This window comes from Pomacea canaliculata, linkage group LG1 (genome assembly GCF_003073045.1).
Source record: "Pomacea canaliculata isolate SZHN2017 linkage group LG1, ASM307304v1, whole genome shotgun sequence".
Taxonomy (NCBI): Eukaryota; Metazoa; Mollusca; class Gastropoda; order Architaenioglossa; family Ampullariidae; genus Pomacea; species Pomacea canaliculata.
The window spans coordinates 5,529,111-5,554,975 of NC_037590.1; the positions used below are offsets into that span (position 1 = coordinate 5,529,111).

General features: G+C 45.1%; 1 protein-coding gene across 4 annotated transcripts in view; it reads left to right on the top strand.

Moving 5' to 3' along the window:
• LOC112562326 (mucin-12-like) overlaps window positions 1–25,865 on the top strand; it is a 145,484-nt gene that overhangs the window by 4,639 nt on the left and 114,980 nt on the right. Inside the window, exons 1-2 of one of the 4 annotated variants that reach the window (XM_025235546.1) lie at window positions 28–818; window positions 20,965–21,416. In XM_025235546.1, the coding sequence (XP_025091331.1) occupies window positions 21,203–21,416 (214 nt within the window). In that variant the 5' untranslated portion in view covers window positions 28–818; window positions 20,965–21,202. Of the gene's footprint in view, window positions 1–27; window positions 819–20,964; window positions 21,417–25,865 lie in introns of those variants that run through there. The other 3 variants (XM_025235526.1, XM_025235553.1, XM_025235536.1) reach the window with 3 other exon arrangements.

Consider the following 25,865-nt stretch of genomic DNA (forward strand, 5'->3'; position numbering starts at 1 on the left):
GCAAGGGGGTACAACGGATGGAGAGATAGGGGGAGCTTGAACACGAGGGTGGGGAGCGGTTGAGGGTTAGACCAATCGCGGTCCAGAATGGGCCAACGCGATGAGTGACAGGTCTAACGATGCACACTCTTGCGCGCGCGCGACTCGTTTTGAGGCCCCCCCTCCTCCCTTGCCCGCCCGCCCGCCTGCTCAACGCGACTCGCAACACACTTGTGCTGCAGTCCAACTACATACCGTGGAGCCTACAGCACGCTGGTCGTACGTGTCATGCATACGTAGTCAGCCCACTCCTACCTCTGGGCTTCCACCAGACACCCGACTTTCGCTTCCACATTCTGCTGTACTCGTCTCCACACAGTGTTCAGGGGGTGGAGGACATCCAACCCAACTCTCCCCCATATTCCACTTCTACACTGGATTAGAAAAAAACCCAACCCACTAAACTTTAAAAAAAATTAATCATTGTCGGTGATGTGAGGATTTTCCGGGTGGACTTTCCTGTACCAGCAGAAAGATTTCAGGAAAAATGTGTTGATCGATCTTCACTGAAGAGTTTCTGTCACGCGGGGTTCAAGAAGAGAACCACTGAGCTTTGGGATTCCACTTTACCTTCAGTTTGTTGTGGTGATGTGTGTGGTGAGTGAGACTGTCTGTCTTGCAGTGAAAGTCTGATGTTCACCATGCAACTTCCTGTTGTGAGCTTATCCCCGGGTTACAACGGCGACAGTCAGCAAGACTTGTTTTTCTTTTGCATTGTGGTTGGATTATATTATTCAGCGTTGCCTTCTTAAACTGGATTACCTACCCTTCACTTAGATGTGAGTATTTCTTGTTCACCTGTTGCCCCTTTTCCTTACTGCAGCTTATTTTGGTTATTTTTGTTGTTGTTGTTGTGTATTAGAGCATCCACATGAATATAACTGTTTCAGCACCTTTGAGACGGCCCCGCAACGGCCAGCGAGCCGACATGACAGTGGAATGTGTCGCCCCCTGTCACATTGTATAAAAGTGGTTAAAAAATGTAAAAAGTTACAATTAAGCTCGGAGATGGGATTGTAGACGGTATTGTCATTAAGAGATCAGAGCTTAACACTCTCGGAATTTATTTTTTAGGGGAAAGATGTAGACATGTTCAAACAGGTGTATCGTCAGTCATCTAGTTATCTAGTATACAGCATCGACATTTTGCGAACTTGGGTGGATTGCCTTGTTCTCCAAACTTATTTCCTCCAAAAGGTTTTTATATAGGTGAGGCACAGAGTTTAGATACAACTAGAGAGAAGTTGTCTGGTGCTCAGCACAGATGATTCTCCCTCCATTGCCGCCCTCCCTCTCCCCCGCACCTCCCTCTCTCTGACAGTTTCCACAACTTTTTCGAGTAGTTTGGATTGCGAAGCTTGTAGTTTCAGTTTCAGTAATAACAGTTTCTCCCGTTTGCTTGTTCGATATTTTTCAAGGAAAACTATAGCTTATAAATAATTCCAAAACATGTTTTTTTCCAAAATCCTTCCATTAAAATAACGGTTAAGACTATACAGGTAACACGGCATTGAAGTGCAGTAAGTAGTAGGCATTCAACAGAAAATGTTGCAGATATGTGGAAACACGCGCTCTCTCTCTCTCACTCACACACACACACACACATGCAACAATCAAACACCCACTCATCGAACTAACAGAGCAAAAGCATTGTGACCACAAATATCCCAAAACTGACCTCAAAGCAAGAATATATAAAATACAGAATATATAATGTATAAAATACAAAAATGGATAAAAATGTACAAAAATGTATAAAATACAAAATATATAATGTATAAAATACATTTGCCAAAACATGCATTCTGTACTACATTCCATATTATTTTCATAAAATAAAATGTGAGACCTGCTAGTTCATCTTGTTTCCGTGGCGATTCCGTTTCGGTGAAAATACTGCAGAATCGTCTTGTCCCAAGAAACCACGGTAACCAATTTCTCGTCGGCGACGACTGTTTTATTCTTGCTCGATAAAAAGGCTTGAAAGAATTTATTTACCTTTTAAAAAAACCAACTACAATTAGCTTAACACGGACACACGCGCATCGACACGCGCGCTGACCGGAAAAGTGGTTCTGGGGGGGAGAGAGGGAGGTGACCAACACTTCGATCCAGGTTGTGGAAGATTTTGTTTGCAGCGAGTGATTAAACAGTGAAACGGAATGCCTGAAATTCGTGTCGGCGTTAAAGCCTGGTATTTCGAAACATAATATCGGGTTTGCCTTTCCATCGGCCCTCGCCGGGCGTTCGTGCCACGGCGGTGGAGAAGAGAACAGTCGCGCGGTTGTCCCGGAGGAGGTGGTGGGGGACATCAGTGGTGAGAGTAAACACACCGCTTGTTTATCCCTCTTGCTGCCTCTGTGTGTGCAGACGTGCGTGCCCATCGCCAACTATCGATCTCTGAAGGAAGGAATAAATAATGGCAGGAAGGGAGGAACGAAAGTCTGGCTGTCGTGGGAGGTCGGAAAGTCACTGCACGGCATCTTCTTATTTTGTGTTTTTTTCATTCTTGAGCTGCTCTACCTGGCCTGCCTCCACCCTCTCACCTGTTCTCTCTCTCTCATATACGGGAAAGTTCCATTAAATTTCTGAATGTAGTCAGTCTTTTCAGTCAGGGTTATTTGAAGAATAGAAGAAACAAATGCTGACGAACTCTAACCTTAGTCTCTGGCAGGGTCGTAGTTAATTCAAACCCGTACCTGTGCTAAAATGTTGTGCAGTATTTCCATATCACATGGGGGAAAACTAAATCAGGTAAAAAAGTTTTTTTATCACCTACAGAAAATTTACAATTTGGCATTAGGGGCATGAACAGGTGAAAGAGTTGAGGTCAGCAGTGATATCAGAAGTGGTGTGACAAACCGGACATGATATTTCGCCATTGCTTGTTATCACACATCAGTGACATACATTTACATCCATAAAAAACAGCATTAGGGGCAAAGGTCACGATAACGGTAACAAATTGCATCGCTCTGTACTGTTAGTGTCTGCTATGGTCGGAATATAGTCTCATATCATGATGGAAGGAGGGAAGGGAGAGCTGAAATCGCCGAACAAATTTCGTCTGATAAACCTCCCCCCCACACACAAAAAAAAAAAAAATTGGGGGAGGGGTAAATGAAAACCTCTTGCATGTTCTGGGAAAGTGATTTTGTTGTTTAGTTTCAAATGCCCATTCCGACCGTGACCGATTCATTTGATTTTTGGTTGATGTGGGCTGTTATCGTTTGGAATTAGTTTTGTAGATGGAAGTGTCAGGTGTTAAACACATCTCTCGAGCCCTGACTCCGTAAAGTTTAGTCGACCAGACGACAGTTTACACCTGCGGTATGTTCACGGTATCACACACGGACAAGGTGTAGTTGTCGGGTGTTTAATACAGACAACACAGCGCTGGTCGTTGTGGAGATGACTGACCATGGCGCCTGTCTGCCTGTAGTCAAATAATGTTGGTACCCCGAGTACCTAGAGCTACTAGGCTTGTCATCAGCATTGCCTAGAGAACTCTCCCCCACTATCACCACCCTGCAGTAACTTGAACTTTCATCAACAGTAATTCCTTTTTCACATCCTTCAACACTTTTGCTTATTTCTACCTCTGCTCGCCTTGCTTTTGCAACATCACAAAACTCAGTCCTTGTTACTTGTTCCTCTTTGTATTTTCTGTATTTGTCTTTATTCATCTTTAGCACTGTTTTTTATTCTTCCGTCATTTATATATTTGTTCTTCTATTCCTCATATGCTATCATGCCTCGTTCTTAGTGCTAAGAGCTTAGGTGTGTGAATATGCGCTATACGAATATTGTGTTTATTATTATTAGTAGTAGTAGTACATTCATAAATATTTTGGCTTAATTGTAATAGTACGGTGTTTCTGTAGTTGTCGGTAATAATCCGTTTGTTAATATTGATTTTCAAATGTCTTGACAGAAGGACTTTCATGGGATTCATTACTTGTTTGTGTATGGACTACAGTCTTGTGAATGTAGTAGTCAGAATATGTTTCTAGTGTATACCATGAAACTCCAGATCAGCTGCTGTAACATGGATGATGTGTGGAGACAGAAATAATTCTGTAATTCATCATCATTACAGCGGTTTCTCTGTGAGAAATGTTAATTCCACAAAGCATTTTCATTACCGTTGGTCCATATGAGTGTAATTTTCTCCTGAAAAAAAACCTTGCTTGCTTTTTTAAAAAATATTTTAAAGATATCTGAAGAAAACCACATTGACACATCCAAGTATCATAGAATAATTAAGTGTTGCTTTACTGTAAGCTTCCATAGGAACAACACCACCAGAAAGCTTAGTCTGGAGTTTAAAAACTCTGTATTTTCTGTTATCTGGAGGTTAAATCACTGTTTCAACAAGCCGCTTTTAGGAATTTAAATGCCAAACCATGTTTAACGGTTAATTCTGTAAAAGCTTTGAATATAAGATGTCCATCTGATACCTACGGATCTGTTCAATTTTTTAAAACCAGAATATCCTAACTTTGTGAGCAGGTAAGGTGAAGGGTCTGATTTCTTTCCCCCATTAAAAAAAAGAAGTTTCAAATCTGGATAGAAAATGTCTTTCTTTCGCTTTAAAAAAAAATCATCAGCTTTTATCGCCGGGCGTCTGCTACTCATTTATTATTGTCCGTTGTACAGGCTTACTCATCGCTCACTGGGGCGAGCCTACGTTCGAGTGAGATTTAAAAAAAAACGACATTAAATAGTTAATATAAGCCAGAACTGGCTGACACTCATCCTGTAATAATGTACTTTCTCAATAAAACAATGGATAAAATTGCTTTTACAAAAATTTATGATCTCAATCAGATTTAAATTAAAATTAAAGTAGCGAACAGGTTAACAACTCCACCACCTTTTTTTCTTCCACATTAGAAGTTTATATATTTCTTAAGCCGTGTCATTCTTCTTTCCCTCTGTTACGAATTCCTCTTCTGGGATCCGCCAGAAGATACTGATAGACATCGCCGAATGTCAGAGAGGGGAGGGCGATTTCAAAGGAAAAATCGGTTCCCTCCTCCTTCCCTTATTCCCCCACCCCCATCCCCATACCCGGAACACCCTTTCTCCTCTCCCTCACAGGAGCAGCCGACCTGGGGGTACGAAAGGGTCACATGGGGGAACATAGCTGACCTCGTGCTTGCAGTTGGGGAGAGAAGCGAACCTATATGAAAACAGAACCAAAACCACCAGGAGTCTTATTTGTGTTGATGGAGAAAAATTACTTTTAAAAGACATTGTACACTCGTACAAATTCGTTTTTCTTGTAAATAATTTTTCAAACATATATATTAGACAAATTGTGTCCGGACCAAGTGTAGTAAAATACAATAGCTTGAAAGACAATAATAATAAAATATCTTATAGTTCAAATGTTTAACGAAATAGTGATTTTCACAGTTCTTCTCATCAGATGATCAACGCAAGGGATGATGGTTAACTTTTTTCCCCCTTTTATATTCTCGGGTGGCTAAATTATGGTGTGTCCTGGCAAGCCCCTTGTAATCTTGATGTCAACTGAGCGATTGTCTTCATCCTTATCAGTCCTAGATTAAAAGCATTGTTCGGTTTAGGAGAGAGAACAACACCAGGTCATGCTGTAGAGTAGGTAAATGAAGAAAATAGAGTATGTCTACTGTTTCTACTGATTCATCCTTGTACTTCTAATGGGAGGGACATAATGTGTTGCTGCTGTAAGATCAGATGAACTCAACGACTTACTCGAATGAAGAAGAACAAAATGGAGAAAATACTAACTGCAGGGATTTTTTTTCCTCTCCTTGTAGTTGTCGGAGGTAGCATCTGCAAGATGTCAGACATTTGATCAGGAATAGTTGTTAAAACTCTTCATCTAATGATACTTGTCCGAAAAGTTCCTGCTAAAAGTTGTTTTTTAACATAGAAAGGATGCATGTTATTTTCTTTGTTTTCCCGGACAAGTCGTCCTGCATTTTGTAGGTACCAGGGTCTGCAGCATCTTGAAACATCACACAACCTTCTATGTTTTCCTTGAGAGGTTTTCTCACCCTGCCATAGTTTGAACATGACTAGGGGGTGGGGCTCTTTCCTTAGGGGTTCTGCCAAGGCCTAACCACAATTAAACCCGATAATGTCTGTCTGCTGATCCGTTATCACCGGTACAGTCACTCACATCTGGTGAAGTCTTTGTCCCATTTTGCAAACCACAGGTGGGAGAAAGGTTGCTTGGAATGTATTGAATAGCAAGGTAGGACTAGAGGAAAAGTGATGTTGCAGAAAAACCTGACTTGAAAACGAGACAGTTCATGGCACAGTCAAGGAGCTACAGTCATTGGGGAGGACAGAAGAGGTGGTAAGTAAGGGGTTGGGGGATCTGTACACACTTTGAATATTTGGAGAAAAAGTAGGACATCCTTTTTATGACAATATAAATTTAACATCACTGTCTCTGCCAACACAAAAACTGACAAGACTGTATAAATACAAAACCCAGAGGGATTTTTGTAATAACATAAAGCAGACAAACATTTTCTGTTATAAAAAGAGTTCTAGTATTGTTCTGTAACAACATAACACAGGACTGTCGGCGGCTTGTACATGCCCACCTTGTGTGGACATGCCTATTGTCGACAGTCGGAGAGTAGGACAGGGGACCTGCTATGTGTTGTGGCTTGATCGAGGCTTTTCTCCGTCTCTAGAGGAAGATAACAGCCGCATGGCCCCGGTACCCCGAGGCAAGAGATATGCTTGAAGAGTACAGCATGTCACATCCATCCCAGATAAGGCGTCACCGGAGCACAAAGTCGCGGATATGCTTCTGACAACCCCAGCAATTCATCTTATTGGGGGCTAAGAAATGAAAAATCTGCTTGTTTCCTCCAGTCTGTGAACTTTGCGAAGCTCGAGCGAAGTGGGGTTCAACCTCCATGCGTCAGCGCCTCGGCGTCCAGGGCTGACACTGTATCCGCCGCTCGGCCCCATTGTGTTTTCTCAGCGGTGTGCAAGCAGCCCTGTGGGGACAATGTATGCCAACTTTGTCTACCCTGGCACTGAAAGATAGCAGAGAGGATTAGCATTAGTTTAATTCTTGGATCGAAAGGGATTCGTGCCAATATTTCATCTGCTTTCAGACCTTTTCCGGGCGTGTTTTGTAGACCCGTCACCAACAGGATGGTGTCCTGGGGTCCCGGACCTCACAAAGTTTATAATTCGGTGAACCCTGATATTTTATGTAAGTGTTGTGCCTTCATCTCTCAGGTTAGGCCCGCTTGTTACATGCTGGCCACCTGACAGCAGCAGTCGGGCATTCATTTTTGTTTCGACTACAAAATTGCTTCGTCGATGACCTTTTTGTGGGGATTTTATTTTCGTTTATCCTCCGACTGGTGGGGAGGGAGTGGGGACAACAAGGTCATCCCTGACTGCTGACACGGGACCGTTGACTGTGGCTGTCAGTGCAGTTCACCTACGAAGCTTTTAGCAATTAACGCGTGCCAAACAAGCAATACGGAAAGCGAACCGCCACCATTGAGTCCCGCTGGCGCAGGCTGACATATTTGTGACGTCATAAACATTGTCCAACCAGATAATTAAGGAGAAAGAGGGAAACCGGAACTTGCGTCCGCGCATGCGCGCCTTGGGTCGTGAGTACGTCAGGAGGTCGCAGAGCAAGCAGATGGCGGGGTGGGGAACTGTCGGATCCTGAGACAAGAAAGGAGCGGGATTTCTGGGAGCAATCACTGTCAGCCCCATGCTCGTGACTCCGAGGGCGGAAACAAGAATTTGTTTGAGCAGGTCAACCCAGAAGTGAGCAGGTCATGCCGAAAGTGTGGAAGTGACCTTAGGGTTTACCTGTGCGGATGCTGAATAAGAAACTAGAGCAAATGTTTATAAGGCAGTCAGCAAATTAGCCTTAGTTGTTCAGTATATCAGTCAGTGATGAGAAAAAAGAATATCATTGACTGATATATTGATGAACCAATTATGGCAATTGTTTTCACTTTTTCTGTACTTGCTATTCTTACTTATAAATAGCTCGAATTTTAGTTGGTTTTTTTTTCAAGAAAAGGTCCTTGAAAAAGCTTAGATATTGGATGTGGGAATGTAAAAACAGCATCGACCAAAAGTCAGTTAAATTACGATTTTGAGATGAAATAAGTTTCTTCCCCCCCCCCCCAAAAAAAAAAAAAATTCGAGACATGCCGGTTTGTCATTTATTTAAATAGCAGTTATATTTTATACACGATCTTTTTAATATTCGTAAGAGGGTATTTTTTCCAGTTATACTTTTCGTGGCTAGAGCAAAAAATGAGGTTAAAGAGCTGAAAACTTCCGATGAGATTTGTGTTTGATAGCTGTGAAGGTGTTGCACTCCTGTGAGAGCGCGCGCTTCGCATCTCTCCCCCCCTCTTCCCCCATCCGTCCCCACCACCACCACCACCGGCGGACGTCCCGACGACCGGAGAGTTCAGGGAGGACACAAACAAGTCAAGGAAGGGAGAGAGCCTGAACATGGTGTAGCGAGTGTCTTGTCGTCTCCGTCGTCACGCGCCTCACGTGCGTCGTAACCCGGGGGACCTTTCACTTTCGTCTCTCGTAACGCGAGTTTCCTGTGCCTGGCAGTCGTTTGCCTCCAGTCCGCAGCAGCCAGTCTCTCTGCAGAAGTTATAGGGTAGCTGTGGACCCCAAAGATACTGGTTGCGGGTCCCATCACCACACCCCACCACTCCTCTACCCCCTTCATGATGTTAGTGTCGACTCACATGCTGCAATATTTTCAAAGATTGTGCATGCAACATTGCACTTGCACTGTGGTACTGCGACCTCATTCTCCTCTCAGGTAGCAATGCCACCCCGGGTGGCTTGCACAATGAAGTCATGAGAACATCATTGTCATGCAGAGGATTATAGATGTAAAGCAACATGATGGACATCCTTGATGAAAAATGTTTGTGGTAGATGCTGCAGCAACCTCAGTTTACTCAAAACAAATTATTCTATGTTATTTCTGTATAATTATGTGCTTAAATAATTTTTTCTTGTTGCCATTCAAGTTTTTTTTTGGTTGTGAAAATTAATTCTTGTGACAATTTCAAGCTTTAAAACGAAGATAACTAAAGCTGTGAAAAAAATCTGACATTTCATGGTTGTTGCCAATAATTTGCTTGACAGCATGTGGCTGCACTTGCAGGTACTTACACAACATGGCCTTCGCGGGGTCAGGGTGGGTTGAAGGCGGGTACAAATTGCGCAGTGAGAGGAAATTTCCTGACAGGCCCACACTTGAAGACCCTTAACTAGACGCCTCCGTGCATCCCATCATGTCACATTGTTAGTATTGCCTAATGTAGCAAAGAATTAAATTAGTATTGCCTATTATGAAAAATATATTTTAATGACATTTTAAGGATGGTGGATTTTAATTTAGCCATGAATATTGGATGGGTTGATGTTTTTCTTCACCTTATAATAGTTGTTTACTCCAAATCCTGAGCTAAAGAGGTTAGTGTGAGAGAGAGGTGAGAACAGTTCACTGAACATTCCTTTCACAAGACGAATTATTATTATAATAAACAGAGAACAACGGACGATGTTCTTCCACAGCCGTTGCCACCCTTAAGTATGGATAGTTCGCTCCGTTTCTCTGTTTTCCTCTCCACCCTGGAGATTTGATAGGTGGGGCAGTCGGGTGTTGGGGAGGGACAAGTGTGAAAGCGATCCTTATTTTCGCAACTTCAGTAGACCATTTTATTAGTGGAGCCCCTGTATGTGGGGCATCAAACCCTCACAAATGTTGAGCGAGGAGAAGGCTGTGGCCACACCATGCGACCACCTCGTTACCCAACATGCTCTTTGTTTGCTTTACACCAGAGAGGTTCAAACACTTTGTGGGAAAAAAAACTTGCGATCAAAGAGGACGAAGAAATAGCTGGTCACAAGATATATCTTAAAAATATCTGATGAAACGGGTACAAGTTGATAACCGGAGAAGGGGACGGGTGTGTTGCAAGCAGCATGCTGCAGACTTTTTGCTGTGGATTGCGTGCAAACGAGGTTTACTGCAGGAAAGCAAGAGTTTATTGCTGAATTTTGTTGTTGTTTTTTTGTTTTTTTACTGACTTTAGTGACCTCCGAACGCGGTTGCCAAGCTCTCAATGGTTTTGTTTGCTTAGTCTGTTCAAAATAAAGCCTAACCCTAAAAACCAAATTCAAAGCGATATTGTAATCTCTAATATTTAAAATGCACGCTCGTGCTCCGAGTAGAAAATTATTTTTTTTAAATCAGGGTGTATGTCAAGTAAAAAATATATCATTTCCATAAAATACTGAACCTATAATGCTCAGCATGTCAACCCACTCCCTCTCCTTAGCAGTCACTGGTTAAACTATTTCAAGTCCGTGAAGTGCTAGGGACCGGTTTGTGTAAATAAATGAATCGTCCTGTCGTGTACAGAACTTCCATAAGCCACTGTACACATACATACTCAAACCCTCGTCCCTGCCCCACACACACTGGCGAACACACACAAACACACTCGCGAACACACTGCTTCGTGCATGTATGCACCGCACTTTCTAGTCTAGTCACGGTCTGTGGTCAGGGATGTTGTTACAGTCGTGGTGTATAAAAGTCTGTTCCTCACATCTGTTCTGTGGAAATGGAAGGACCCATTATGTGGAATTTATCGGCGCCAGGAAGAAATACAAACGAAAACACAAGACGTGTGCAAACGGGTGGGCAGCGAACCACGACAGCCTCAAAGCACCTGTGCCGACCGCGGAGGGTGTAGTTTGATACGGCCCCCGAATTCCTGCTCTGGCAATAATGTTGTGCATTCCATCTGGGAGCTGGATCCGGGGGATGCTGGGTAACGGCGACTGGTCGATAGTGGGCGGGCGAGATGGGAGGAATGGCGTGCGTGTGCGTGCGCGCGTGAGAGGGGAAGAGAGAGAGAAAGTGTCTGGGTGATGTAAGTTTAACACGATACTGAAGAACTGAAACCTCTGTGCTGTTAACCGCTGTGTACCTAAATAAAAATAATTAATACAAATAATAAAATTACAGAAATTGTAAACATTTTTTTTCTGCACTAATGACCTGATGTTTTTTTTATCTGTATATATATATGTTTACTCACAATTTTTTTGCAAATAAATTTATAGTTGCAATTCTGTAGTTTATGATTTGTGATTGAGTTATTCGAGGATTTAGTGATTGAGTGATTCAATGGTTCAAATCCGTCTCAATTTGGAGGGAAGGGAGAAGCGAGTGGGGTGGGATGTATAGAAAGTAAGAAATGAACTTTTGAACTAACAATGGATGATGGCAAAGGGTTGGTCTCTTGCACCGAATGCTGACTTTCTAAGGACCTATTCGTTCATGTTGCACTTATTGTCAACACCTCAGTCACTTTCTTGCTTTAATGTCCATTGAAAATCGCCATAAACCGCGATACTCTTTTTTTATTCTTTCTTGAAAGTCATGAAGACCGCCATGCACCTGTGCAAAAGCAAGGTGTGATTAGTTCCCAGGTGATATAAAAAGCTGAGCTAATTTTTGTAGCTACACTTGTTGTTAATCTGTGGCACAGAATCCAGCGGAACATACAGCTCTTTCAATCACTGCCTTTCCTTTTTTTTTTTTTTCAGTTTGTGTATGTGTGTGTGTTGGTTGGATGGGAGTGGGGGGTGGGCGTGATGGAGATGCAGTTATTTTGGTGCCACAAATCTCCATGAGATAACTTGTTTACCGTCTGCTTCTGCATCCTGTGCCCTTCATCACACACCTGTCCTCGCTAAGCTCGAGGATTTTATTTTTAAGTGAAGTGTTCACATCTCATTGATCTTGTGAGGACTTGCGAGTGTTCACAGGTGACAGCGCATGACTGTTGGTGTAACTAGAGCGAGAAGGATGTCGAGGGGGAGGAGAGGTGGATGGAACACGTGTTTCCTTCTGTCCTAAAAAAAAAGCTGATTTCCTTCCGCACTTGGTAAAACACTACTAAAGGTTCTTGCAAGCTGAGACCCATTGCAAATTGCAGACATGTTTCTTGTGTTTCTTCGTGTTAGCGCGCGCGTGCACACACACACCAAGAAGTCTACGGGCGCGTGAGTAGAGTTGGTAGGCGGGTGGGTGTGAAGGATGCTAGGGAGGAGCTGGCGCACACCCGAGAGTAGGGTCGGTGGAAGGGGTGCAAGAGGCAGAGGGTGGAGGTGGGAGGAGCAAGTTAGCGAAGGTTGTTCTTGGCTTCGCACAAACCACTAAAGTGTGCAGCATTCTCGGGTGTTGCACGGGTGGACTGAGGGTTGGGGTGAGATGTTTTTTGTATGTGCAACCAGCAAACCATTTACCCTGGCAGGGCGAATCGTTGCAACCCAAACTGCTCGCTTTAGGCTTCGGTTAAAAAATAAATAAAAGGCCAGACAGCAACAACTTTTATGTCTTGTTCTGGGAAGAGAGGGAGATCATTCTTGGGGTGGAAGGAGGATTTCATCCACCTCGTTGCTGTTTCACACCCGTGGGGGACAAGGGAGGCGCGAGAAGAGGGCGCTGTAGTGTGCAGCAGGGGATGGAAGGGTGATCTTCCGTTGTGGTCCCCTCCCACACATCACTGCAGTTGTCGCGGCCTGGGGCTCCCGCCTCTATCCTCCCTTCTCCCTCCTACAGGAGGCACTTCACTAACGATAAACCCTCAAGTTTCTCGTAAAATGGATTTATCCTTCTTAAGATTTGTCATTGATTACTTTTCACAGCTGTTAGTAATTTCAAATTTTGTTTTACCCTTTACATTTAATTTACTTCACTTCTCATTTTTTTAATGTTATAACGCGTTTCCAGTATTCATGGGCCTGGGATTTAATTTAAGAATTTTATATTTAGATACACAGGAGAATGCATGCTCTCTCAGACACGTGCACAAGCTTTTCTGCACTTTGCCATGTACTCCAGACTTTACATACCAGAACTAAGGTGTCAGATGGACTTGCCGTCTCATGTAATGCAGACAGAAAATTCGGGGAAAGGGAGATATAAAGCGAAGGTAGAACCACTGGGAAACAAATCGTAGGAGCAGACCAGGAGACGATGGAGTCCTCGTCATGCCAGGTCCAAGGGAGGATAACAGGAGGATCCCTGGCACCATGATGAGCAGGAACGGCCGTGGGGCTCTCATTTGTACCCCGACTGTGAGGGGTAGATGCAGTAGAACGGTGGTGGTGGTGGTGGTGGTGGTGGTGGTGGAAAGGAATTTTAACCGTATCTGTTGGAAATCGCTGTAGGAGCGCTACATTCTCTCCTTCTCAGTGACCGGCATACTGTCAGTTACTGCAGGGCTAGTGTGTCAAGGAGTGTTTCGGAACACACACACACGGTCACAAGGAGGGTCACGCCCTTTGAACCTGGCGACCTTTGAGGCGCGCTGCGCACCCCGCGCTCTGTAACTGGTTCCCGGCCTGCTCTCGCGAACGGTCCTCGTGTGGCTCGTGACAGCTGCTGTCGCGATTTATGGCGGTTTTATTGTCGGTCTCACTCTGACTTTCCTTCGCGAATTATGTCGGTTGCGATGTTTTTACACTGTTACCCTTTCGCTAATTAGCTTGAGTCACAAGTACCTGTCCGGGTACTCAAGCGACAGAAGGGCGTGGCGAAGGATTTGTTTGTTTTTGTTTTTATAAGTGTTTTGGGGTGGCGCTTTGTTCGTTAGTAGACAGTCGTACTGTTACAAACATTGAATATGGAGTGCAGTCTCTTTGACTTTCTTGAGATATTGTGCTGCTGCAACAGATGGCTTGCTTTTCTGCTTGATGTCTTTGTCATCAGACTCTGAAATGAGCTCGGCTTAGGAAAGGTTAATGCCCCGTATGTGAATGAGAATCCTGGGGCTGGTTGCATAACATGTTTATTATAAAATGTACAACTGTTCTAAAGAAGCGGATTTTTTTTTTCTCTACAAAATTCGCTTCTTGCCATTGAGATCCGCCATACAAGTGTACAAACTGTGCCAGCGGGAACGAAAAGCCTGGCTTAGAGTTGTATCTATTGAAATCATTTTAGTTACGAGTTCTAAATAGTGTTGTGCCCTATGTTTCTATATAGCTGATTGTCTAAACAGATTTAAGGCCTACGCGTTAAAAATGTCATGCAGTCCTTACTTTTGAAAATAAAGTCTTGCGAAATAGAATTTGAACCGTAGGCAAGGTTCTACCAACAGAAGTTAGTGGCAACAAGTTGAACAGTGACGACTGACTGTCAGTGAAGGCCGGACCGTTGGTTGTCGCGGAATGCATCTGTTGCCATCACTGGTCTTCAGGCCTGTTCTCACTTTCTGTTGTCCGCACGCGAGCTTGGAAATGTCCGACCGACAGGTCAAACACCTACGCTCGTTTTTTTTTTATTTTCTTTTTTTTATTTTTCTTCTTTATATCGAGGTTTACGGGTTTGTCCGTTTATGGCAGAGAGAGTAGCATCGTCTTCGTCTTTCTTCAGATCGTTGAAGTGAGAATGGTACATGATAGTCTGTAAGGAGGACTTGACGACAGAGAGCACGTGACCTCAGAAAGCACGTGACGTCAAGCCGTTAAAGTGTCCTAATGTTGCCCTGCACTGGAACATCGAGGTTTTATCAGGAAGTGAGGGTAAAACAAAACACAAGACTTGAACGAATTCTTTGAAAATGTGTTAGCCGCGCAGTCACCTGCTCATCATCATGCTACGTACCACTCGTTCTCCCTTCTCTCTATCGCATGCTCCACACCGCAGAAAAGTGAAGCAGAAAGGAACACATCCAAACTCTTCAGTCCTTCACCTGACATCTTGTCATGACATGACCATCCGGGACTGAATGAAACCGGACAAACTGGATGTGTACTGTGCTACTGATAAACAGACGACGAAGAAAATGTCTGGGAGAGCGGACAAGCGTTTGTGAGTGTGATAGGCTGATAGCATGAAGAAAGTAGCAAGAAGAAGATGGGAGAAGGTCGTTTGTGTGTGGGGTGTGTGTGTTGGGGGTAGTCTATAACCGGGGCAAGCAGAATGATGGTGTCCTCGGGATCCTCCTCCTAGTGCACTGGCTTCTAGACACTTTCAACAGCACCGCGGCATCTACGGTCAAAACCTGCCTGCGTCACGTGACCCCATGACTGTAGATATAAACTTCTCGTTCTCTGTGGAATAAATGTTCGTGTCTGTCCGCCTTCAATTCCAGGCGGCCTTTGCCAGCCCACGGACTGGAAACATGTTGTCAAGACTAACTGAAACAGTCACCTAGCACGCGCTTTATGGACTGACTTAGCCAGACGTTGATGTACATGCTCCTGTTAAGATCAACCATCTGGAAATTAACAATCAACAACAACAAAAATAAATAAAAAGCAGTCAATAAAAACAGAAATCTCAAAATTGCATATATTAACCAATATTTTTTAATTCTGACTTCTTCCATAAATTTGGGGTAGCTTTAAAAATGTAAAATGAAAAAAATATTTTGTTGATATGCTTGGATCTTGTCTTGTCCGACTATTACATCAGTTTTGATAGTATAGGCAAGTATATTTTTGTTCACAGAAACAAAAGACCAACTAGGTTAGGCGATAAAGATACTGCTGCATTATACAGACAATACATAAAACACTATTTAAAATATTTCTATTAATAAATTTATTTACATTGTTTATATCTTTTTTCAGTCTTTGCTGATAAAAGTTTTTAAACATTAGTTGTAAACAATATAATAATAAGTAGTATCTCAGTTTTTTGTGCACCAAACACAGGAAGCTGACATGCTGTGGAGGTATAGGGCTGTGGGAGGTGGATGACAATCTCAGGTCACGGGGGATACACACAGCTCAACAAGGGTCACACCAGATCCTGCACTGTGCCCCTTTCCCAGAAACCTTACAGTTCACCCCACAGTGTTTTCCTCATCGGTTGTTATTCCCAGCTCCGGATTTTCCTCCTCGCGAAAAAAAAAAAATAAATAAAAATGTTTTCGTGTCCTCTGATTTGATGAGTGAGTTTTCGTCTTGAAAGGACTGGCCTTGGCCTTGGTGGCAACTGCCGACAGTAGGGGGGCAAGGTATTCATCCCCATGATGAATGTGACACACCCTGTGGCAGTGCACAGAAAACTAGTGGAGCATGTCGGAATGTTGGGTGGATGAGATGGGTACACGCCTGTGATTAGCGCTTCCTTTTGGTGGCAGGGGGAGATAACTTGATAACTTTCTGTAGTAACACAAGAACCTGACTATTAGTGTATTATTAAATTAAATACTTTATTACATTACTGAGGGAAGGACAAGGACTTTACCTAGATGGCACAACAAACTTCAAAATAAAAATATAAAATAAATAAAACCAAGGGAAGGGTGTGGTGGACATGATGGAGCACCTCATGATGAATCTGTGACAACTCTCATCTCTTGTTTTACCTGAAATTTTATTTCTGTTTATATCTTGAAAGATTTTCTTCAAAAATAAATTATATTTTGCGTGTTTTCTATCCTAATTTTAAAAACATCCTGTGATATGAGCAAGAGAAATGTCGCTCTGCGGGAGGTGGGTGGCGCGGGGGTGAGGAGGGGGACTATCTGGGTGATCTAAGTGCGGAGTTCACATCTCCTTCCCCTTGTCTTTGAAGATGCGCACGACCCGTGGACTGGTAATTCGAGACAGACAATAAATCCATTACAGACGGAGTCGTCTGACCCCCAAACGGCGGTCCGTGAGGGTTTGGCCGTTATGTGGGGGTGGGTGGAGGAAGATGGGGGAGGAGGTGGAGTAGGAACTTGGGTGTTTGCAAGCTGATTTCTCGCCACGTCAAGCTTGCTTGCTTTATAGGAAGGAGATAAACGGGATCGGAGGACTAGGGTAGGACTGTCACCTGCTTACTCTGTCTTCTGTCTGCTCGTCTGTCGCTCCAACGCCATGAAGAGTTGTGAGGAGCGATGAAGACTTTTCATTCATCGCGGTGTTCTAAGTAACTGATCGGCTGCAGTTGTTGATGTTGTGGTTTTGTGTGTTAAGAGAGGGGAAAGAGAAAAAACCTATTGTTTACTTCACATAAAAACTACATTACAGGAGTTGAGCGTGGCGCGCACTTGTGTGTGTGTGCGGGCGTGCGTTCGCATGTTTGTTCACTTGCGCGCTTGTTTTTCTGCGATGATCAGTTATGTTTGTGAAGTCTAGAGTAGGTGCTACGGCGTGGTCAGGACATTTTGAATGTAGTCCCGTGTTTTGCACATCCCTAATCAACCTAAAGTGTGTGGAACGGGGAAGAATATCTTTGTGTGGTGATGCGTGCGACAGTGTCAAGACAGTTGTAGAAATATCCTTTTTTTAAAAATGGACTTTAAGCCTAAATCCCAGACCTCAAGTGCTGGGTGATTTGAATTTCTGCTTCCTGGCATGCGCAGTGCCCACCTCACTGAGCAATGTCCAGAACATTCTGTCAGGTAAACTCTTGAGGTGTTACAGGTATTTTCCGACAACGACGGAAGAGGTGTTGTTATACAGTGTTCACATGGAAGAGGATTGAACTACATTTCCTTGGTGTTGAGCTTGAACAGAAGTATCAGGATCGGTCCCATTGAACTACAGAGTGGAACTGAGCAGATTGAACGGAGGGGAGTGCAACGGGGAATTGAGTGTCGTCAATGAACTCGATTAACCGGGTGATAAGGATATTAATTTTTCAGTTTGTTTATTTATTTTATTCTTTTTTTTTTTTTTTGCATCCGTTAAAATGATCTTAGGCAGGTAATGCAGATGGCGTCACGTCCCACGCGCCCCCTAGTAACGCACTTGTTCCTTTAAAAAAATATTTTATCTTTCACGTGTGTGTGCGCGCGCGCACGCGCGAGAATGATAAACAAATAACACGTATGGTAAAAGCTGAACAATTTGCATGGCATATTGAGTTTGGCTTGACTGTGTTTTGCACATGCAAAGCTCTCCTCTCCTACGATTACCTCCGAACTGGGTAAAGGGGGAAGGAGGTTGATGAGAGATGGGATGGGGGACGTGGAAGATTGACGGGCTGTAAACGTGGGGAGAGATGTCCGTGTTGCAGGGGTGAAGGAGGCTTACAGCGATCTACTCCCACCATCCCCCAGCCACCCTCCCGTCTGTGGGCCGGCTGTCTCATGGTGTGTTGAACCCGTTGTACAGCGCCCCCCTACGGGTCGGGGAGGTGGGAGGTGTGGTGTGGGGCACACGGGGTGAAAGTAGAGGAGGATAGGGGAGAGAACCTCCAATCAGGGCGAGAAGAGGAAGAGTGTAAACGGTGGCGAAGGGTAAACAGTCCGGGTGGGTGTGTGCGTGGTGGTAGGTGGGGAGGGTGAGAGAGACATAGTGGCGAAGGAAGGAGTGACTGAAGCGGGGTACAGCTGGCTGTTCAGAGAAACACAGCGGGGGAGAGTGGCGGGATGGGAGGACGGGTGGTTGGTTGGGAAGAATCCTGTGGCTGGATGGATGGGCTGACAGCGGGGACGGGAACTCGCACGCGTGTGTATAGGGAGGGGGGAGGAGTGGAAAGGTGCATAAACGAGCTTCGTTGGACAACTGCTGTTGTACCTCGGTCCCCGTTAGCCCCTCCCTCCTCCTCCTCCCGCTAACTAGCCAGCATCTTGGCACCGGTCAAGGACACACGGCGAGGATTAAAGGGGATGGAAGAGAAGAACCAAATAAATAGAGACCCCGGAGGCACAGGTTGCCGTCTGTTGCGACCCCTTGCCACTTACCCTTTCAACCTTTAGTTCTCACCCGACCTTCACTCCCCTTTCCGTTACTTCTGCCCCGTGCTCACCCCCGTCCCTAAGCTCGTTCCTATGTTGAAATGGTCTCCATGCCAAGGCATTGTCCCTCAGAAGACAGCAGCCGAGTGATGTTTGTGAGTGGTTAACCTGACATCGACTTTCAGGATGGACCGAGCTGAAGTAACACTCGGACAGTCTTATAACGACTATCGTCGTCACACAAAACTATCCCTTCTCTAACCATGGACTTTCATCGTCAACAGCCCTATTTAGTCTTCAAAATGTGACTAAAGTAAGACAAGGTCTGTGACATTTTCCATCGCGACAGCAAAACTAATTTCAAAAATATTACAGTTATTACTATTTGTAGCTTATCAGTCAATATTCTGGAGATGTTTTCTAGAAATATTGTACACTACAAAAACACGAGTGTATGATTGTCGAAACATTAAATAAAGCACATCAACAAACAGTTGACTCGGTTGTAGCTGACCATGCAGCAGGCGGGCCTGAGGTGACCACAGGACATCAGGTGAGGCTCACCTGCTGACATCTTCATAGTAACATCGCTGTGAGGGATCTGAAGCTATGAAGCTTTTAGTTAGTTGGCAGGGCGGCCGCCGGGGTTTTCTCCGGTACACGGGTTTCCACCTCCTGTCCCCGAGTTCCTGTCCCCCGTGTGGCAAATCACATTGCACTGAAAGTACTTTTCTAATAAACCAACCAGATTTATTTATTTGTCAAATTAGTTGGATGCTGACCGTGGGTCCCAAATCACTTGTAGCTGACACGGATCACGCTTGAAAAAAATCGTTTATTCTTGTTTATTCTTTGCTCCTCCGTCTCCTCACGAAATTCTTTATATATATATATCAAACGTGCACGCACACATTTCCATATAAATGCACATTTAAAAAAGGAAGTGACGAACAGTTGTGTTCCTTGTAATGACGAGGGCGCTAGCGGGACTCCCACGTCATCAAGTCTGAGCTGGAGGAGACCAGACGGCTCCTCGCCGACGACGACATGACGAGGACAGCCCGGCAAGCCCCCAGGTGTCTGTACTACACGCCTACCTGTGTTCATTAACGACGTTAACGAGGACACAGCGCTCGCTTTGTGAACAACCGACAGTCGGCCTCGGGGCATAAACATTATGTTTAGAAAATAAAAAAGTGGAAATAAAAGCGGCCTATGGTTGAGCCTTGATGCAAATGCTCCGTGCACCTTGCCTGGCTTTGTTGTTGGAGGTATCAGTGTGTATGTGCGTGCGCACTCACACCAGTCCCTCCCCAGCTCCCTGACTTTTCGTTGACCGCTCCAGCTCCTGACTCCCCGCTCTCTGTCCTTTCGTTATTTCCCACCCAGCTTGCCCACCCTGCCAGGAGAGTTAGATGCCGGTAGAGAAAGTTATCAGATGCCGGGTGAGCAGAGGCTGAATGCGACTCAGGTTGTAGGAGACCAACCGGGGTCTCCCTACACCGGGTGTGGGGTGGGTAGGAGAAGGGGGGATGAGGAGAAAGGACAGGCGTGGAGACAGTTTCCTGCCGCGCAGCCCATTGGTGTCCTTAGGGATCCTCGTGCTTTCTGTCCTAGACACAGGGGTGCTGATTACGACCATCTGGTATCGCTTGATTAAAATATTAACTGCCTTGGTAAGACGAGACAGTTATCGTCCGGTATCACCGTGACACCCGTAAAGAACAAGCGTGGGTGGTACTGGGAGACAGTGGGCGAAGCTTTACCTTGAATATTAGACCGTGAAGTAAAGTGGACGAGAGAAAACAACAAAGCACAATAAGAAGCAAACAAAAAAACAGCATAAGTCTGTAAGAAAAAAACGTTTCCCGATTTCCCTTTGACTACAGGACACGCTGATCATGTGTTGTACATATAAGTTTATTTTTTAAAATGTTATTGGAGAAGATGCTTCGAACATGGCGCAGTTTTGATGGATATGTGTACATTTTTTACTTTTAATACCTTATTCTTCATTAACTTCATACCTGTATAAGGAAACCATTTTATTTCATTTCAAAGTTAACAGGTTCGCTTTTGGTTTTTACCTGACTGTAAAGAACGTGTATTGTATATTAAAGCAAAGCTTTGCCTCCTGCTCCAGAAAAAGCTGAGTTCCTCCAATAAATCCAATGTCTTGCTTGATTTTCAGATCACACCTTTGCCACCCCGTGAAGCAGTCCAACCCTCCACCCATGGCAAGTACGACGGCAGAACGCTAGTGCGGGTGGTGAACCACCCCTAGAAACTGGCGGTGAGCAGGTATCTCGTTGTCCCACGCGGGAGGTGTCCGACTATGAGGGTTTGGCGACGGGCCTAGCTGCTCTGTCCACCCGTATCACCCGTCAGCAGCCTCTCCACCTCCACTTCCTCCACCTCTCTCGCCAGTCATGGACAGCCGGGTGGACTTCGCTCTGGACCGAACCCGCCTACTGGCGCCCAGCCTAGGTCCGCCGGGGACACTGGCTCCTATGACGTCATACGCCAGTGACCTCACGCACGCCGGTGTCAGCGAGCTCGCCCGGGCGGCCACGCCCTCGACTATGACGTCACTGGCGCAGTTCCAGACCCGCTTCCCGTCCACCATGTCCATGCATTCTCCAGGTAAGGCGGAGCGCATATAAGTACACACGTGCTTTTACATACACTTTAATATACTTGTGCACACACGCATAGAGACAAAAAACAACAACAACAACGTCTGTACACCACAAGAAAGTGGTTGTATCTTTCCACGAAGTGTTTTGCTGGCAGATGAAGGTAGTCGAATTAGTCCAACGGTGTGTGCACGCGCGTGCGATCGTCATTGTGTGTGCGCGCGTATAATGTTTACCCTAGTTTTCAAACTTTTGTTTTTCTCTTTGTTTTTCTCTTTCCGTCGCACCTTCTCTGCTGGTGGAAGAGCAGCTCCCTGGTGTATTCACATCGCTTTCGCATACCCGGGGAGAGGCGAAAGTTCAGTGCATGAGTTGATCGATGTCACCCACTCCCTCTCTCCTCAGCCTCCTAAAAATTATATCAGAAATGTAAATGAGGAGGGAAATGAATGTCTCGTGCACAAAGGCGACCGCCGACGAGACTACCGCTAATAGAAGGGATGGAGGTGAAAGGGTAGTCCGTGGTGCTGGGGTCTGACGACTCGATGGGAGAGTCTCCAAGGTGATGAATCGTTCGACCCTCGGTGAACGATGTTGGTAAGAGGCGGAGGAGTGGCAGAGGGCCGTAGTTTACGTCCGTTGATGACGGAGACTTACGTCAGGCCGTAAACAGCGGCGGAGTGACGGACGTGGGCGCAACGTCACGTAATGCCCCGGGGCTGGAGATTTACGCGCCCGTACACACAGGACCGACCAGCGGGCCGGCCGTCTGATGAATTGATGCCGCCTGTACGGCAGTCCCCTCGTCTAGAATCACTGTCGCTCAAGAACATAAAAGGACGAGGGTTGGTATTATTATTAATACACGTGTATCCGTCGTTAGATACCCTCGTGATTTACTGATTATCGAGTTTGTCTTTTTCTTTTCTTTCACTTCCTTTGCTGTCCCCCTTCCGCTTAATCGCCCAGACCCCTCCTGTCCTTCCTTTTTATTACTGACATATATTCTTTATTACTGGCACGTACTCCTTTCATGTTCTTTTTCTTGTTCACACTTTATCTTCCTTCCTCTCTGTTCGCACTTTTCCTACCCTCTGATTTTTTGTGTTGGTTTTTCTTTCACGACCGCCTTATTACTGTCATGTATCCTTTATAACTGGCCTGTATCCTTTATAACTGGCCTGTATCCTTTACTTCCCCTGTCCTGTCGTCGACATAGTTATATGACGATCATTTATACTGGTTCGGATCTCGTCTTGGGGACGCTGCTTTCTTTCTTTGCAGTTGGAATCTGTGTGCAGGGTTGTTTTTTTTGTTTGTTTTTTTTTACCATGATATAACCTTAATATTATTTCCCTCCTAACCACACCCACTGATTCTTCCCAGACCCCAGTTTATTATTATTGGTCTCCTGTCTGTTTACATTTCCAGCTTATCCCTCTAATTTTCTCTTCAGCATTCTTTCTAGCCATATTAAATGTTTCCTCTCTCTCCTTGTTCCATTTACCCTCTCTTTGATCCTCTGGGCTCTCCCTATTGCCCTTATTTCCTCATCCTGCTTCTTCTTCGGTCTGAGGTTTTAAACTTCATATTCTTCCTTCTTTCCCTCTACAATTAACTGTTCGCTGTTAAGGGTGGGTAGGAGGCGGCGGTGGATTTAGCCGTTCTCTACCCAGTGACCGAAATAAACGTACACAAGGTTGTGGCTGTGCAAACTGTTTAAACATGCGTGCATCCATCCAGACGTCCAGTCCACGCACGCGCACACACTTGCACACACCACGCGCTGCAGCATGACGCACTCCTGAGAAACGCCTTAGAAGTCCGCCGCCATGCAAGTTCGCCGACCCGGGGAGGGCGTGGGTGGGTGGCTGGGGTGGGACGACACGGACGGGCAGCCACCCTCACTATACTGAACCCTGACCGAGTCTTACTCATCACGGTGGGAGCGCGTGAGGAGGGTGGCGCGGTGCGCGTGTCGCGAGAGGAAAACCTTTCTTTCATCTCGGAATCAAGGTGCGAGCGACCCCACCTCCCGCCAGCAGTCACCTCACCCAGTCACCCCACCTCCCGGTGCTTTTCATCTTCATTGGGCGTATCTCATAAAGTCGGCGACGCTCCTTCTCCTATCTCTCTCTCTGAAAGGATCTATCTTCTATCGAAAATTGCGAGATTTAATGAGACATGATGTATAAGACCTCGTAAAGCCTCGGTGCGCATGCGCGCGTGTTCACGTGTGCTTTAAGTATTTGTATTTACACATGTATATAGAAATTAATGTTGACATTAACCTTTACAGTCAAGTCGCAGAAGGAAAGTCACGACAGACTGAATTTAAAAAAAAAAAAAAAACAATCGACATTATAAATCGTGGGACTAATAACTGTGCCTCGACAACGGGAGCAGAGATGTAGATAATCACGAGAAGTGCTGATTACAGACAAGTTTCCTCGCTTTTTATTTATATTTTTCAAGATTAGGAGGTTGTCAGTCATCCTCGAGTGATAACCCGTTTCTGCAATCTTCTGCTCTCGTGTCGAAAGTAGGACGCTGACTGCGAGTGGTGGTGGTGGTGGTTCATCGTTATCGATCACAGTTGATCACATCGTTATCGACCAACAGATCTTGATGAGATGATCCCAGCCGTTGCCCTGTGAGGTCGCCGCTATCAGTGACCGCGCCCTCTAGCGGCCGCCGAGGTCACGTGCGTCCGGACAGGCTCGACACTCGCGCCTCTTCACGCCAATCAAATTATCTCGCATGAAACCGAGGGCAGCGAGCTCGTCTCCCATGACACCCAAGTCTTTTCGCCGAGAGGGCAGCACCCGCAGCACATGGCCATGCGCATGTTGCCACCCGAAGTCGACGTTTGCGAACTGCAGGAACACAAAGACTGCAGTAGTGGTTATAGATAAGATTGAGAGAATGAGAAAGGTGGAGGGGATGAGTAAAACTACAAGTAAACATTGTTGTTGACTATCGCTGCTGAGACCCACCACACTCTCCTTCATTCCTGTACCCGTCGTAGGTATTGGATGTGAGTGTAACACACACTCTTTCCCTTCCCGGTTCTTTTCAGAATTTGACGATCTCTTTGACTCATCCGCTCTTCCAGCCCTCTCCTGTCATTTTCGGTGTCCTGGCGTCGTCCGTCTTCTCCAGCCCGTCATCAGTAATGTTATTCCTGTTTGCCTCGCGTCCTTTACCGCCATTGGACGACGCCGTCGCGTGCCGCGTAGCTTTGACAGGCGAATATAGTGTCGCCACCTAGCCATCCATTTTCAAACAGATAAACAACCTCTTTCAAAGGGGTGGGCTCGAAAATTAATGGGTCCCTGACAAGCCTGGACCGGAGCAAGGGATGGAATAATTGCCACCTATTTGAGCGCGGAGTTGCCTTTTCCTTGTTTTGGAACACACCGGCTTCCTGGTTACCGGAATTAGAGGACGTGGCTGGAGTGTTCCTGGACAAGCTTTCCTACATTCTTGTAACGGTCACATGATCTCTCCTCCCTTCCCCTTACCCCACCATCCCGATAAAACCCACGAAAAACAAAGATAAAGTTTACTCGGAACTATGCTAGACTAAAGATCTTGTAAACAACCTTTGTCGCTGTCATTTATTTATGTACAGGACTGCAGTAGGCAATAGTGGTAGTGCAAGTTTAAAAAAAAAATCTGTCAACTTCCTGCTAAAAGCTTTAACCTTGAGATCAGTAAACCCAATCTCTTGTTGTCTCTATCATTTTTCACTTTGCAGATATTTCAGGGAAACGGAAGCCCGTGGTAATCGCTTCTTAATTGTGCAAGTGTCTCGGTCTGATGAGGGTTTAGAAAGATTAATTTCAGTTTAATTCTTAACTAGGAGAGAACCCTAGTCGAAGCCCAGTTAGGGGCAGAAAAAAGGTCGACAGAAAAATGATTTAGTAGCAATAGTAGTAGTACTGGAGCATCATGGAGCACCTTTACATGAGAGCCCCATACTCGTACCACAAACATTGTGATGGCATGGTAGTAAACATATAATGTAAGTCTAATGTAAGTAAATATGCACATTAATAATTGATATATAATAAAAATTTAAGTAGTTAAGAATGGCCTGTACTAAGCGTGTCTAGGTAAGATATAAGCCAGGAATATTATTATTCGCTGTCGTGTCTTTCACCTCCCTAGTAAAAGAAAGCAAGAGTTAGGTCGTCTGCTGTGTGAAAGCGGCCATCTTTGGTGGTTCAGCAAGATAGACATGGGAATCTAAATCAGCGATCAAGACGAGACCAGTTCGTGGTTGATCGAACTTTAATTACGAACGAACCTTTGACTGTCTGGACCAGGCTCAGCTCGGGAGGGAGGGGAAAGTCGCTCAATTAAGAATCGCGAGTCGTACCGAGGGCATCTTCCGTTTAAACATCGCAGCCACCATCACCATACCAACCCTTCGTCATTCGGGTGTCCCATC